The following is a 14,315-nucleotide window of genomic DNA, read 5'->3' on the forward strand; positions in this document are numbered from 1 at the left end:
CATCGTTTAGAGCTCGTCGAGAGGAATCTATTTGCCGTGTCGTTCAACTTCAACAGACATAACACGACGTCGCAACGCAGTTTATGCGAGAGCCGGGGGGCTTATGGGGGGACCCCGGGGTCCCACATAAGATTCATTAATGTCCAGAAGAAATGCTGATTCTGGATACTGTACTCATGCACTGTTCTGTGCAGTTCTGTGTTTTATAAAATGCCCCATAATAACCGGAATGCATGTGTGAATGTGTAATTATGCATTGTAGAAAACGCCCCGATGAGGTATGTCTGCACGGAACACGTTTCTTCATATTTAGCAAAAGAAAGTGCTATTTTTTTTCAATCAATTCCACCCAAAACAATAAAGCGTATGTATTTATAGAAGCACAAAAAACGAGACCTTTGAAAAATTCACAACACACGGTGTGATAAATTATAAAAGGTTTTTTTTTTCTTCCTTTCTTTAATGTCATTGTGGCACAGTCATAGCAAACTAAACACGCACATCAGCTTTTAGTGTTCAACATTTCATTAACATTCACATAATAATCTCACGTCCATTTATTAATAACACATTTCCACCTGCTTAAAATGTACAACGTAAGCAAACAGATGTGAAGCTCGCGCAAAAATGTATTCTGCAGGAATAGTTTTCTAATAACCCCTTACACAACGGCCCACATCTAGAATGCATTCAAGTGATTTCAAATGGAATGGATTTCCAGCATACATAAGACAATTAAATGAGTACGAGGATGTAAACAATAACATAGCACTAGACTCAAAGCTAGTGTCAAAGACATTATCTTTCTTATAAAGAACAGTCTTATTTTAGATGTATTTTCCTTTGAACATCTACTTAGTCACAACTCATGATGATTAAATTATATATTTTTTAAAAAAACGTTACAGCATATGTACAGGTCCGTTGAGATCTAAGACAACCGCACATTCCCTACGAGTTACACAGCACAACTCATGAACCCCATACATAACCGAAAGACCCAGAGTATGAACTCCATACATGTACAAACCTATACGTAAAAGCTAAAGGAGCAGCCCTGCAATTCCTTGCACACGCCACTGATGGTGGAAGGGCCTCCGCTAAAAATGCTTCCTTATAAGCCCCCTCTCTCAAGAGCGGTTTTTGCCATTCTAACTGGCCTTCCCTTTTGTGTGTACGTTGAACTTCTTTCGCACCGTTGCGTAGCCAACCGTGCTAATCGACAAGCGACCTGCCATTCAACCGTGCAGTGCCCATTTATATTGCCGGGTGAACAGAAGGGGGAGACGGGATTTAAAAAATATTGCCCATTGTTTCAACTGCCCGGGGACTCGCCTTGAGATCAGGAATCACTTTCTCAAGTAAAGCGGGTTGATGTTCTCAGCCCAAGTCACAAGGGAATTAACTAAATATAGTTCATTGTACGAGTTCGTTTATGCATTCAAATCGGTCTAACCATGCAAGACATAAATGTAATGTTCACAGACGATGAACGCACAGTTGAATATTGTGGTAAGATAGCTCCTTAAAGGCCATCGAATAATCCACCATGTCACTTCTGGTCAATATTCAAATGTGACATGTGACTTGGCATGGAGTTCAAGTAAAATACAATTCCACGTAACATTAGCGTGAGACTAAAAGAACATCAAAGGAACGTAAAATTATCACAAACACAACTGTCAGCAGTGGCAGAACATGCTTGCCAACAAGGACACTCGATTGATGTTGATAACGTTGAACTGTTATGCAAAACGATTACTGACCAAGACTAATTAGAGAATCCATCGAAATTTAGAAAAATACAAATAATTTTAACCGCTCTGATTGCTACAGACTTAGCGCAGCCTGGAAGCGTATTATTAAGTAATACACAATACATATTACAATTCCTTATAGAGGGATCACATACGAATTAACTCATTACTAATCTATTATATAATTACAATACCCCCCCCCCACCTCCGCCTCTAATCTCGAATCCTGATGGGGTTCAACAACAATAACGTCGTTCTGCACTATTTAAGACCGGAAGCAGGTGGATGACTTCACTATTCTGGGAAATCGCCCGAAGATGCTGGATGTAATTACCAGCGAAACGTCGTACTCAAATTATAAATGTTGTGGATTCACTCTTCAAACGTTGTGGCTTCACTCTTCAAACACACCATTTGGGCTGAAGAAGTACCTAATTATCGTTTTGTTAACGTGACACATTTTTTACTGATTGGCCGTGTCGGGTCGTGGAGGGTTGCGACACATTTATACTCACGTGATCTACCACAAAAACCTTTATTATGGGCAAATATACACTTGGTGCAGTGATTTTGGCTGTGATTGGTCCCACCTGATGAAGGAAGCTTGCGTTGCCTCCGAAACGTCGTGTTTTAATTGTTTATTTTATTTTTAATTTGTTTTTTTACCTACGTGACTTTGCCGAATAGAAGCAAAGAGTACAAATATACATGTTGGATTTGCTCTGCAAGGAAACTGGAGCGCGTGGAGAACACATCCCAAAATGTGAGGAACAGTGTTCCAATTCTGCACAGACAGGTCAACGACTTGTTCCCATAGGTACCTCACTGCCACGCATTTTTCGCACCGTACGTCGCCAACCATCTGTTTGTGACTCACCAATCCCACCTCCAAGGCTCGGAATTACAGCTACGCATGGCCACCTCATCCAGCCATATATTTTACCATCAATTTTAAATATTGGTGAATTGCATTGTCACGAAATTGTCAGCAGTGGCAAATTATGTCTAGGGGGTTGGCTAATGTCCACTTCACGGCTGAACGGCGACAGGAGTGACTCCACTTATGCTGGAGTGCCTCTTCGACAAGGTGAACACCTGCACTTACTGTTGTTCGTGTCTTCCTTCACAGTAAGTTAATACATGTGGAAGATTACTCATATAATTATAACGACAATGAACTATAACAATTCGCGCATTTTAAAGATGCAAGGGTCCAGTTAACACAGGCCACTACTACGTCGTTCATACTTTCACTACTCCATCGGTCATGTGGAGAGAAAAAATCATGTACATTTATCAAATAAAAAAAATCACAGTTTATCATGTGCACACAGGCAGTGAGTACACAATCGTTGAGAAGCAAAGTTTTCCATTGAGGCCTCGCTGTTCAGAAATCAATCTCGCACGTGCGCAACATGTCGCGGCTACAACGTAGATGGGAACGTCAGTGGCTGCCTACTTTTAAAAATTACAATCGGCCAACTCTGGGGGCCTTACCTACTCGTGTATTTATTTAAATTTTTAACACGGAACAATTTCTGAACAAGATGCAATTCCGAAAGGTATATACGGAATTATACATTTAAAAATAACACGTGCAAAACCAATTCAATCATATCACATTTGTGATTATGTATAAGTGTGTCCCTGTTCAAGTGAGTGATGGGGCGGCGCTTATCTCTCTTGACGGCCTCGAGCGTCTGTTTTGTACGGCGAGGGGCAGTTATTCTAAGGAATCGTATTTTTTATACATCCACGTAGGTGTTTTGCGGTTATGATGTGTGTCTCTCTGATGTGCTGTCGTGCCGTGTGCTGTTGACTCCACGTGCTGGGATCTTTTCGGCAGGCCGCCCCGACCACTGTGTGTTTTTTTTCCAGGGGTAGTTGTCCAGCAAGCTCCCGGCTTCTGAAGTTCCAAGCACATGGAGCGAAACGTCGGACATCATGCCAAAGAAAACTTGAGTGTCGCAACCCGACAGCACTATACCACATCTGTTGATTTCCCACAATTGGTGCAGATTATTTAAAATTTTAGAGGAATAATGGGCTTGGGTGTTTTTTTGCTGTTGTGTTGGCAATGGGATGCACCATTTAATTTGAAGAAACAACACTGTCGTTTAAATCTCGTGTAAGAATAAAAAGTGAAATGTTTGCGATCTACAAAATTAATTAAATGTATTGCTTAGTTGTTTAAAAAACAAGAGCAAGAATGGGTCAGATTGAATGTGGTAATATCACATGATTAGACAGCCGATGATGACACTCCTAAGTTGCAGGGTTTGGAATCCTACAGTAGACCTTGACACATTAGAAACCCTCACACACGCACACGCTAATTCTACATCCATTACACATTGACATGTAAGTGTACAGCACTTTCGAAACCAATAACATCTGTAAAATATTATTTACACCTCTTTTAAAATAAGCAAGGGAGAATCATGTATCTACCACAAGTTGATCTAAATTCGGGAGGGATTCATGTATGTGTGAGCAGCATTTGTGAAGTTTATGCACAATGTGTATTTTGCCGTTTACACATTAAAAAATATCTGTTTTAGTCCAACACTTAATGATTTGTTAAATATAAACGTAACAATTCATTTCAGATATCCCGATGCCTTGCCTCGCATCAAAATACTGACAATAGCAGAGCACATTATTGATATGGTATTGTCGTTTCATAAATATATCACTTTGTGTGGGCTTTAAAATGATAAATATACATGTTAATTTAATAATGTATATGGTGTAGATGCAACGTTTGAAATCATTGCTGTATTAGCAACTTCAAGACACGCAAAGCCCCTATGACCTTTAGAGTCTCATTTTCAAAAGTCTTTGCCTTTGAAAGTGATGAGGATGGCACAGGGAAACGTGCTGTCAAGTATCCTCAGTGGAGAATTGATGGTTGCACAATGTGCTCGGTGACAAGGAGGTGTGTCAGCCCTACCTCATACAAATTTGTTAATCTCATTGCATGGAACAATCGGATGTCAAAAATTTACATTCTCATAAATTACAATGAAGCTATTATTTGATGCCGTGCTACTTAATTTATGCAATTGCTCCGATGCGATAAATCGGTTTCCTTGCTCATGAAAGGTCCCTCACTTTAAAATGCAAAATATTCATTGTGGGTAAAATATATTGAAAATAATAATATTTGACAGTGTCAAAAAGAATCATTCACACGCCCCCTGGGAGCCAGACATTTGCTGGGACGGCTCCGCTCCTATCAGACAGGCGTGTGACAATGATTTCTCGTCCCTTTCAGGATGGCATGCAGATTACCCTGGAGGGAGATTTTTTTCTCTCTCCATTCGACACGTTCGTTGAGCGCGCGGAATTTGCGCGTAAAATCCTCGGTAACCCTGCCGAGCGATGAGCGATCGTTACCGTGCTGCCGTGGTTGACATTTCGCGCGGCTTCCTAGATGTTACTGCTCGCTCAGAGCTCTGACATAAAACTCTATAACGGATTTTTAAAGTTTATTGTTTTGGATTTGTTTATTTACTATTATGGGACTGGCACTGTTACACCTCCTTACACTGCGCATATAATGCAAAGACAAAGATCCCCCGTATAGCCTTAACATACTTTTGGGGCAAGTGCTGTTAGCGAGAATCTATTAAAGACGGCATTACATAAGTGATGGTGTGGCGAGGATGATGCTGAGCTGCCTGTCTCCCCTACGGCAATGTTTAGACTCTAGTTTTAGGCTGACCTGACTTAAGGGAGGCCGCTTCCAGGATAGATACTTACAAGATCGGCTACACATTTTTGTTCACTTGTGTGCATGACCAGGAACTTCTAATATTGGGCAGCCAGGGTAGTAATGCAATATATCAAAACAACCATTACTACTCCAGATATGTGCCAAATTCACTTTGAGTCCACGTAAAATGTCTAAGGCTCTCTGGCAGGAGGCCCCAGGACTGAACCAGTTGTTGTGTTGTACGTATGTAGAACTTCTTTCGCACCGTACGTAGCCAACCGTGATAATCAGAGGTGCGGTGGAAGGACAACGGACTGACTGAAATGACTGGCAGATACACATTCTGTGTTTCCCACTGCCTACTTCTTGCCGTGTTGTATACCGTTTTAGACATACACACGTGCATATATGCACGCACACACAAAGACCACCCGTATAGCCTTATCAGGTCTCATCAGGCTATTGGGGGGAAGTGCTGTTAGCGAGCACCTATCAAGGGTGGCACGTCACAGGAGGGGGTACGTGGCCAGCATCACGCCTGGCCACCAGGTACTTATTTGAGGCTGAGTCGACCTCGGGGTAGGCCCAGGACTGGTTCAGATAATCGTCACTGGTGTTGGCCGTGAGCAAGAGTCGAACTCTGGTCACAAGGTTTGTCGCACAGTGCGCTAACCACTGCACCACCGCACGCACGTACGAAGACATTTTCAAATTATATAGAGCACACACATTATTTGTAATTCTAGTAACCACTATGATGAATTTATCTGTCGTTGGTCTATAAGATCTGATTTCAACTAAGTCTAAAAATGTCGTGCTCTTTTAAAACCTGTTGAGAATATCTGGACTGACTATATCCACTTTTTAAATGGTCCCATAATATTGTACGGACAGCTTTCCTTCATCTTCATTCCGATGTATATTGTCTGTGGTCAGGAGTTAAGGCCGATTAAAGTTACGTTAATTCGTTTTCTCATCACAGGTCTCAATGCAATTAACACTTCTTAAGAAAGCATCTCAAGAGTGTTACTGTTACCATTTTCCTCAAGAAATGTTTAGCATCCCAAAAGGGGAGGAAAAAATGCATGAAATACACAATGGCATTGAAATCTGAGCCACGTGGTGATGAGAGGCAGACGTGTAGATACTGCAATGCCTACAACCATGAGGGCTAATTTATGAATGCCAGCATCTTTTTCAAGTTCACTTATCGGCCCCCTAGCCTGTCCACGTTCACTGGATTATGCCACACACACACACAACGGCAGATGTACCCATGCAAAGTCCAATATTCTCGGATCACAAACAGAGGGCTAGGTTCCAGTAGTGGCCGCACGCCTTGATGCCCAGATCGTCCCACATTATCCCGTCAAAGTTTGCAATCGGCATTCAAAAAACAAATCTTTTCCAACCTCTAACCCCATCGCCATCGAGGATCTTTCACATCTGTTCAGCTGAAGACATCTCGCCATCCATCCTCTCGCCATGCCCAACTGCGCACACTTCAGACGTCGGCGTCAGTTCTCCTTCGATTTAAAAAATAAAAAAAGGGAAGGAAATTTTGTTAAAAAGAATCCTGACTTTGCCACGAATGCTGTTGTCAGTAGACCCAACTGATGGGCACCCACTGGGGCCCCTTGCCAAGCCCTTCCAGGGCGGCTCTCAGCTTGGCGAATGCCACATCCATGTTGTTGTTGACTATCTTCAAGTCAAAGAAGTGACTGTAGGCTCGCTGGATGCGCACGCTCTCGTCCACCGTCTTCTTGAGGTCCGTGTCCTGCACAGCTCAGAAAGGGAGAATGGAAATGTCACGTGCGTAGGGCATCTTGTCGCTGGGAATGCAGTGTCGTCCTGTTCAAATCGGCGATTCAATGGCACTCGTGTCCATTGAAGGCCCTGGAAATTCCAATTTCCAACAGCAGCTGGCAATCCCTCTTTAGGATGACCACTTGACTTTCCACAAGTTGGAAGTGATTGAGTTATTTATTGATGGTGTATGTATGTTGAACATAGCCAACCATGCCAATCGAAGGTACGATTTGCATGGTGAATACTGGACGGTGATAATGCCGTTTTGCAATGAATGGTTATCACACTGGGCTTGCAATCAGAAGATTGCCAGTTCGATCTCCCCGCTCAGTAGTGGAAACAATGGGGCCAGTTTTTTTTATATCTCCCTCCTATGCCTGCCTCTGTCCACAAAGCAGTATAATGAGCTGAGTTGACCTCAAAGGATTTAAATTGTCAACTGTCTGCGTGGGGTAATTCCCACTAGGTGTGTAAAAACTGTGACCAGACCTGAGATAGCCTGGTATGAAATGCGGCAGTCTTGCAAGCGAAAGCAGACCACAGAAGATCCAACTTTAATCACTTGACTTACGGTTAGCTACGCACGTTGCCAAAGAAGTTCAGCATACTACGTACATGCATTGAATTTATTAGCGGCGTGCTTGTGAGGATTATTACACCCACCTACAGAGTGCTAATGCTCTAAAGCATTACATCCCAGCGTGATTTGAATAATCTGAGCCCAATCTCGCATGGAAGTTAAAGCAACAGACCTCAGCAACAAAATTTCTCATTAAAAACAATTGGATAAAGGGATGCAATAAAAAATATATAAATGAACTCTGTGAATGCACACAAGTAATAATGCATTTTGACGAATTTGTGAAGAGGCAAACAGTTTTTAAAAGAAAGCTGTTCGTTCTGCACCCTGCGGTAAGCCATTTGCTAATAAACACACAAAATTCTGAGTCGCATTTTCTGCGGCACATCAAGAACTGTTATTAGTGCATGAACTTTAAAATCAAAACGTACAAAAAAACTTGGAATTGGCCATGACAACCCTAAAATCACCCCGAGCAAGTCATATGACAATACGAAAATAAATTTTATTCATTAAAACAAGTATGTCGAGGGTGTATGCCTCCTATATGGCATGTGAGCATCGCGGTCAACTGATAAATATAATTGTCCTGGGTAAAAATCCAAGTCGAGAGGTCAACTCGGCTCCTCATCCCTCCAGGGTTGATACAATCTGCACCGCTCCGTGAGAAGTAAACCATCGCGAGCAACTGCATTCTCTGCTCATCCTCCGGTGGAGTGGACAGCACTAGTCGCGCTACTCCCAAAGCTGTTGTCACGCGGCCCAAAAACATTAACCTGGACGTACAATATCCACATTGAGTACTTGCCATGCGCTAGAACAAGGGTTGTCAACCAAAATAACATAAAGAGCCATGACGTCACGAAGCAGCCCTTAGGGAGCTGCACGTGGACTTGGAGCTGCAGGTGGCAGACCCCTGCGCTAGAAGAAGAGAAGTTGTCGACCAAGATGGTCCGATGAAGAGACTGACCCCTGCCATGAAGATGTTCAAGCTCCACCCCATTGGCTCAAAGGAGATGAGTTCCACTCCGATGTTTGTGTGAGCAGGGAGATGCTGCCCCTTGACTTTGAAGGTTTAAGAGCTCGTGTGATTTTTCAAGATGTGTGTTTGGATTGGAATACATAAGTTGTGTCGAATAAAAAAAACCGGCATGCACTACACATCCTCCTGACAAACAAAATGAGGATTGTAAGGCTCAATGCAGCTTTCGTGGATAATTAGAAAAAATGATAAGCTCATCACTCTTCACGGTCTGGCAATTGTCCGTGGGTAAAAGGGCACGAAAGAAAATGTGAATAGTATTTCACTGGCTATCTTGGAAATAAGCAATGAGAGGAAGCAGGCTGGACAGTAGAAGATCGGAAGCAGAGACATGGGTGATGTAAAAACCCACCCATTTTTAGTGGCATGATGCTGAAAAGTGTGATAGATTAGTGCTGTGGACATAGAAATGTTGTGGAGTCTTGTGTAGTGAATCTGTGCAATGATTTACAAAAAGTTATCGTTTTATAGTAAAAAGTGCAAAAATCTATGGGAAAAAAAACCCCAACAGAAATCAATATATACGGTCTGGACCTCAGGAAAGTAATTTAAATTTCTATAGGCCGTTTTTGTTTGCTATGTCCGTTGCTCACTGGATCAGGGCCAGTTTAATTTTAAAAGTGATAAAAAGTACGAAAATATATCCTCAGGTCATGTTCTTGGTTCTTTCGGTAAGGTCACGTGCAAGTTACATCCAAATGAGCCGCACAATCCTGCCCATAACCTCATGTTGGCTTTTAGCCAATATGGGGGAAACATTATTAAGACAAGTTATGACCATGTTTGGGCAAGAATGAGGTCTGTTACCCAAAAGCCAGTCTTTGAGTCTTCCTACGAGTCCTCATTTTTGTTTACCACTCTTCTCTATTAAAACACAAATCAAGGTTTGTTAGCATCACACACATCTGATGGCTGGTACATGTGGGGAGCGGGCTAAAAACGTCGACACAAAAGTAACGCCGACATTTTGGTTCCGATGCATCGATGATTTGACAACGACGTTGATGCCCTCCGACAACATCGGCAAATCATCGCTGTCCTTTCGACATTTTTACGGCCTGAACAAAAACCCGCGTATTTTTATTTTATTTTTAAGCTCATTGATGAAACAAAACCCTGAGTCCCTCTCCACTGTAGATAAGCTTAAAAGTTAATTTTCTGGAGACGCAGAATACAAAATTTTCTGTTTGGTTGAGTGCTGACCAAACATAATTTGTGAGCGTTCAGTCTGCAACAACAGTTTGTCTGCAACAACAACTATGAAATTAATCAATCACGAGCTTTTTTGCCCGTCCAAGGACGGGTGTAGATTGCAGTAAATCTGAAATTTTCAATAGAAAAATTGTTCAGCTTCATGATTATTAATGAGGGGTGGGGCGGGGGGTTGCCCCATGTGGAGTGACGTTACCCGCTAATGATTATTGTGGAGGGGTGCGGCATGTGGAGTGACGTCACCCACTCATGATTATTAATGAGGGGAGGGGTGCGACATGCGGAGTGCGCGACCTTCTTGTGCGTTAGTGTAAATTTCCACGCGGGCATGAATATTAATGAAGGGGAGGGGGGGGGGCTCTTTTGCAGTGACGTCACGCACGGATGTAACACTGTGCTGCGTAGATTTATTTTTTACCGTCACTTTCTGTAAAGAAACGTCGTATTTGAAGCGACTTTGTGTAATAAATAACTTAATTCAGCTCGACCTTCCTGCGTTAGTGTAAAAATCCACCCACTCATGAATATTAATGAGGGGGGTGGGCCTCATCTGGAGGGACGTCACGCGGGGGGGTGGGCCTCATGTGGAGTGACGTCACGCGCGGGACGGACAGACATTTCTGGGTGATAATTATAGTAGGTAATTATCGTCTTTGATAATTAAAAAAAATGCTTAGGAGTGGGAGTGCTGGCATTTGGGGAGCCCACTGCTATGGCAGGGTCCATGCTGCAACTGCTTGGGTATGAATAGCCCGGAGCAGAAAACGAGTACATAATTTGAGTGGGCAAAGCTTAGTGGCAACATTTTCTTTATACGGCCAACACAATTGAATTACCGTGATACGCTTTTTCAACTGTAATCGCATGCAAACACGATCTACGGTTATAGACATTGGTAAAAAAAAAAAAACGCAATTATGTGTTTCCATTCCAGAGTCCGGTCTGTGCTGCTGGACATTTATTGCGTGCCAGTGCCTCGCGAACACGGGCACAGCCACGTTTTGGGGATGTCGCACTCGGGAATGGTTGGTTCCTGGTGGTTATAATACCAATAATTATTGGTCAGATTCCAGATAAGGCCTGTAAAAACTTACCCCCCACCCCCACTCCACCACTGTGTCACGGATGAGAGGAGTTCTACCGCACTATGATCATATATTAATTGTAACTAAGGTCTGTACCGTCGCAGGACGCCCATGAAATAAGAGCCAAATCGTGTGTTGGCCACTTCCTGCTGGAACACAAAAAAAATATTAAATCTAAAAGCAACGACTGGACTGCGACTCAGCACCGAGCCAACGGTGTTTTGTGCGCCACTGTGCACTCGAATCTTCTTGTCATCAGCATGACCACAAACGACGCAGCGATACCTTGCGCTTGCGCGCGTTGAACTTCTTTCACACCGTACGTAGCCAAGCCGCGCTCATGAGCAACCATCTCGAACGTGGCGGCTACGTGCGCTCCCTCCCACACCCCCCCCCACGGGAGAGCCGTGTCAGCGGGAGAGCCCCGGGCGGGCCGTGTCCGCGAGGTGCCCCTCACCGTCAAGTGCTTGCTGGTGGCGCCGGCGTCGAGGGCGGCGCGATGCATCGCGCGCAGCGTCTCCAGCGTGGGCGCCGCCACGAACACCACGAAGGGCATGAACTCCGCCGTCCGCAGGACCTTCAGGGCCTGCGGCGGGGCAGCCGGCAGGGTCTCGAGATTAACGCGGGGGGGCAGGGGGGGGGGGACACTCAAATGAACTGGTGACTCGTTTTTATATTGCCGCCAGGTTGAGGGGGCCCACCGAGCCCTACAGATCTTTTTTCACAAGCGGCCTGGCCATCGCAAATGATAGCTCGGCCGAAGGTGGGCTCATCGTCACGTGGACATTTATAGCGGACAAGCACTCGAAACGCGTGAAAAATCCACGCGACCAGCGGGAGAACACGCAAACTCCAAATATACAGCAGCAGGCGTCGGGGTCTGGATCGAACCCACGACCTCCTGTATACGAGGCGAGGGAGTTAACATTTCGCCACTGTGGCACTTTGGGGCTGCAGACCAATGCCTGAGATTGTGAGGGCTACCCTACCCACCGCACTTCCGATAAGCACGGTTTGCTACGTACGGTGCGAAAGAAGTTTAACGTACGTACGTGCATCGAGTTTTGTCACAATAACGCACCGCTGTAATAATGAAAATAAATAGAAGTAGGCAAGGCAGTTTTTTTTTACCATAAATAACCAGCTCAGGAGATGTTTGGGTTTGTAGTATCAATGTTACTCTGTAGCAATGACGAAAGAGGACACAATGTTGAAGACTTGGTGAAGTCAAACCAATTCAGGGTCACCTTATTTAAATGCAACTGAGACTGATTCATCTTAAAGACCCAAAAGGCCGATGGTTTAAAAGCAATTCAGTTGGTGCATTCATGTGTTAGATTAAACGTTTAAACTTGAGAACGCCATTATGTATATATACATATAGTGACGGACATTCCTTAAGGATACCTTGTTATAAATACATTTTCTTGCAGTGAACAGAAACATTACAGAAAAATGTAATACTTAACGGAGTACATTGTTTTAAAACGCCTGAAGAAAAAAACATGCACCTACCCAGCTGAAATGCTTTGGGCTGCTTATGTAAATGTACGGTAATAAGCGATGCATCACAGAGCGTGGCTCATGATAAAGTGGGCGGTTGTTATGTTGAATTTTAATCTGTCTTTGCCTCGTACCAGTAAGGAAAGTAATAACGCTTGCCCCGCATGCAATATCAGTTGCACAAACTGGGAAACTTTCACAACAAATATACAAACAGGCAAAGTAAAGAACATTTAGTTACTCGGCCGTAAAAGCAAACAGTACGCACAATTTATGAGTTATTAAAATAAAATGACGGACCAAAACATTGCACATTAGTAAGCGTGGAAGACTGGTAATACAAGTCCATAAAGCATTTAGGTGAATGTGTCTAACAAAAGAAGGCCAAAACAATTATAGACACTCTTTCTCCTGCTGCCTCAATTGCCCACCGCAAAATGCATACATTAGCCAAGTTCCTATCGAAGGAGTGCAAATGTCTTTGTTTAATGCTGGAAATGACTTAAAATACGTAATGCGAACATCTGCTCAAGCGTTTCATCAATGTACAGTTGCTATATGTAAAAGAAATATATACAATGCAAAATAATCTCCATTTTCAAGGTATTACAACATTTGCAGCCAGACAAGCTATACATGTTGCTGACATGCTGACATGTTGCATTATTTTGGGGCACCCATTGTATTTCCCGCACCTCCGATTAGCACGGTTGGATACGTACGGTGTGAAAGAAGTTCAATATACACTTTGTGATTGGGTACTCGGCATATTGCACTGTATACATGTATGTTCTTGTGCTGTCGTATTGCAATCGTGTAGCTGCCACTCGGTTGCAATTGATATTACAACCTAGAATCCGTCTCCGCTATGTTTATTCAGCCTAAAATAACTACCTGGAGAAATGTTTGTTTGGTGAGCAATAAGAAGGGTATTTCGATTTAAAGCTTTCGTGACTGCAGGGATTCATCTTCTGGGTTCTTTCGGGAAAGTCACGTAGAATGGAGATAAAATAATAAAACAAAATAATAATAACAGAAAAAAATTCTCACGACGTTGCGGCCACAACACAAGTAGCCTTCCTCAGGTGAAGAAACAGGACTGTCCGGAAGACAGCGCTTGAGTGAACCCTGTCAAGCTTGACAGCGTCTTTTAAGCTGTGTGGGAGGAACAGAGCGCCTTGACAAAGGAGTTTACATATAAATTAGCATGTAATGGGGGATTAGCATGATGTTGGTGTGAGGGATGAGCGCCACGGAGAGCGACGAGCTCGGACCGGAGGAGGGGGGAGAGGAGTTTGCATATAAATTAGCATGTAACTGCGGGATTAGCATGATGGCATGCTAATCCCTCACACCAACATCATGCTAATCCCCCGGTTACATGCTAATTTATATGTAAACTCCTTTGTCAAGGCGCTCTGTTCCTCTCACACAGCTTAAAAGACGCTGTCAAGCTTGGCAGGGTTCACTCAAGCGCTGTCTTCCGGACAGTCCTGTTTCTTCACCTGAGGAAGGCTACTTGTGTTGTGGCCAAAACGTCGTGAGAATTTGATTCTGTTCTTATTTTTTTATTATTATTTTATCTCCATTCTACGTGACTTTACCGAAA

At 43.4% G+C, this 14,315-nt stretch overlaps 1 protein-coding gene across 4 annotated transcripts in view; it reads right to left on the minus strand.

Annotated features, from left to right (window-relative positions):
* Positions 1 to 425: 425 nt before the first annotated feature.
* Positions 426 to 14,315, minus strand: part of LOC116940843 (protein PALS2-like) — a 226,327-nt gene continuing 212,437 nt past the window's right edge. For all 4 annotated transcript variants that reach the window (XM_032951095.2, XM_032951096.2, XM_032951097.2 and 1 more), the window contains exons 11-12: positions 11,661 to 11,789; positions 426 to 7,252 (exon numbers count right to left, since the gene is read on the minus strand). In XM_032951095.2, coding sequence (XP_032806986.1) covers positions 7,076 to 7,252; positions 11,661 to 11,789 — 306 coding nt within the window. In that variant the 3' untranslated portion in view covers positions 426 to 7,075. The remainder of the gene's footprint in view (positions 7,253 to 11,660; positions 11,790 to 14,315) is intronic.

The sequence above is a fragment of the Petromyzon marinus genome, chromosome 10 (genome assembly GCF_048934315.1).
Source record: "Petromyzon marinus isolate PM22_M1 ecotype Great Lakes invasive population chromosome 10, UKy_Petmar_22M1.pri1.0, whole genome shotgun sequence".
Classification (NCBI taxonomy): Eukaryota; Metazoa; Chordata; class Hyperoartia; order Petromyzontiformes; family Petromyzontidae; genus Petromyzon; species Petromyzon marinus.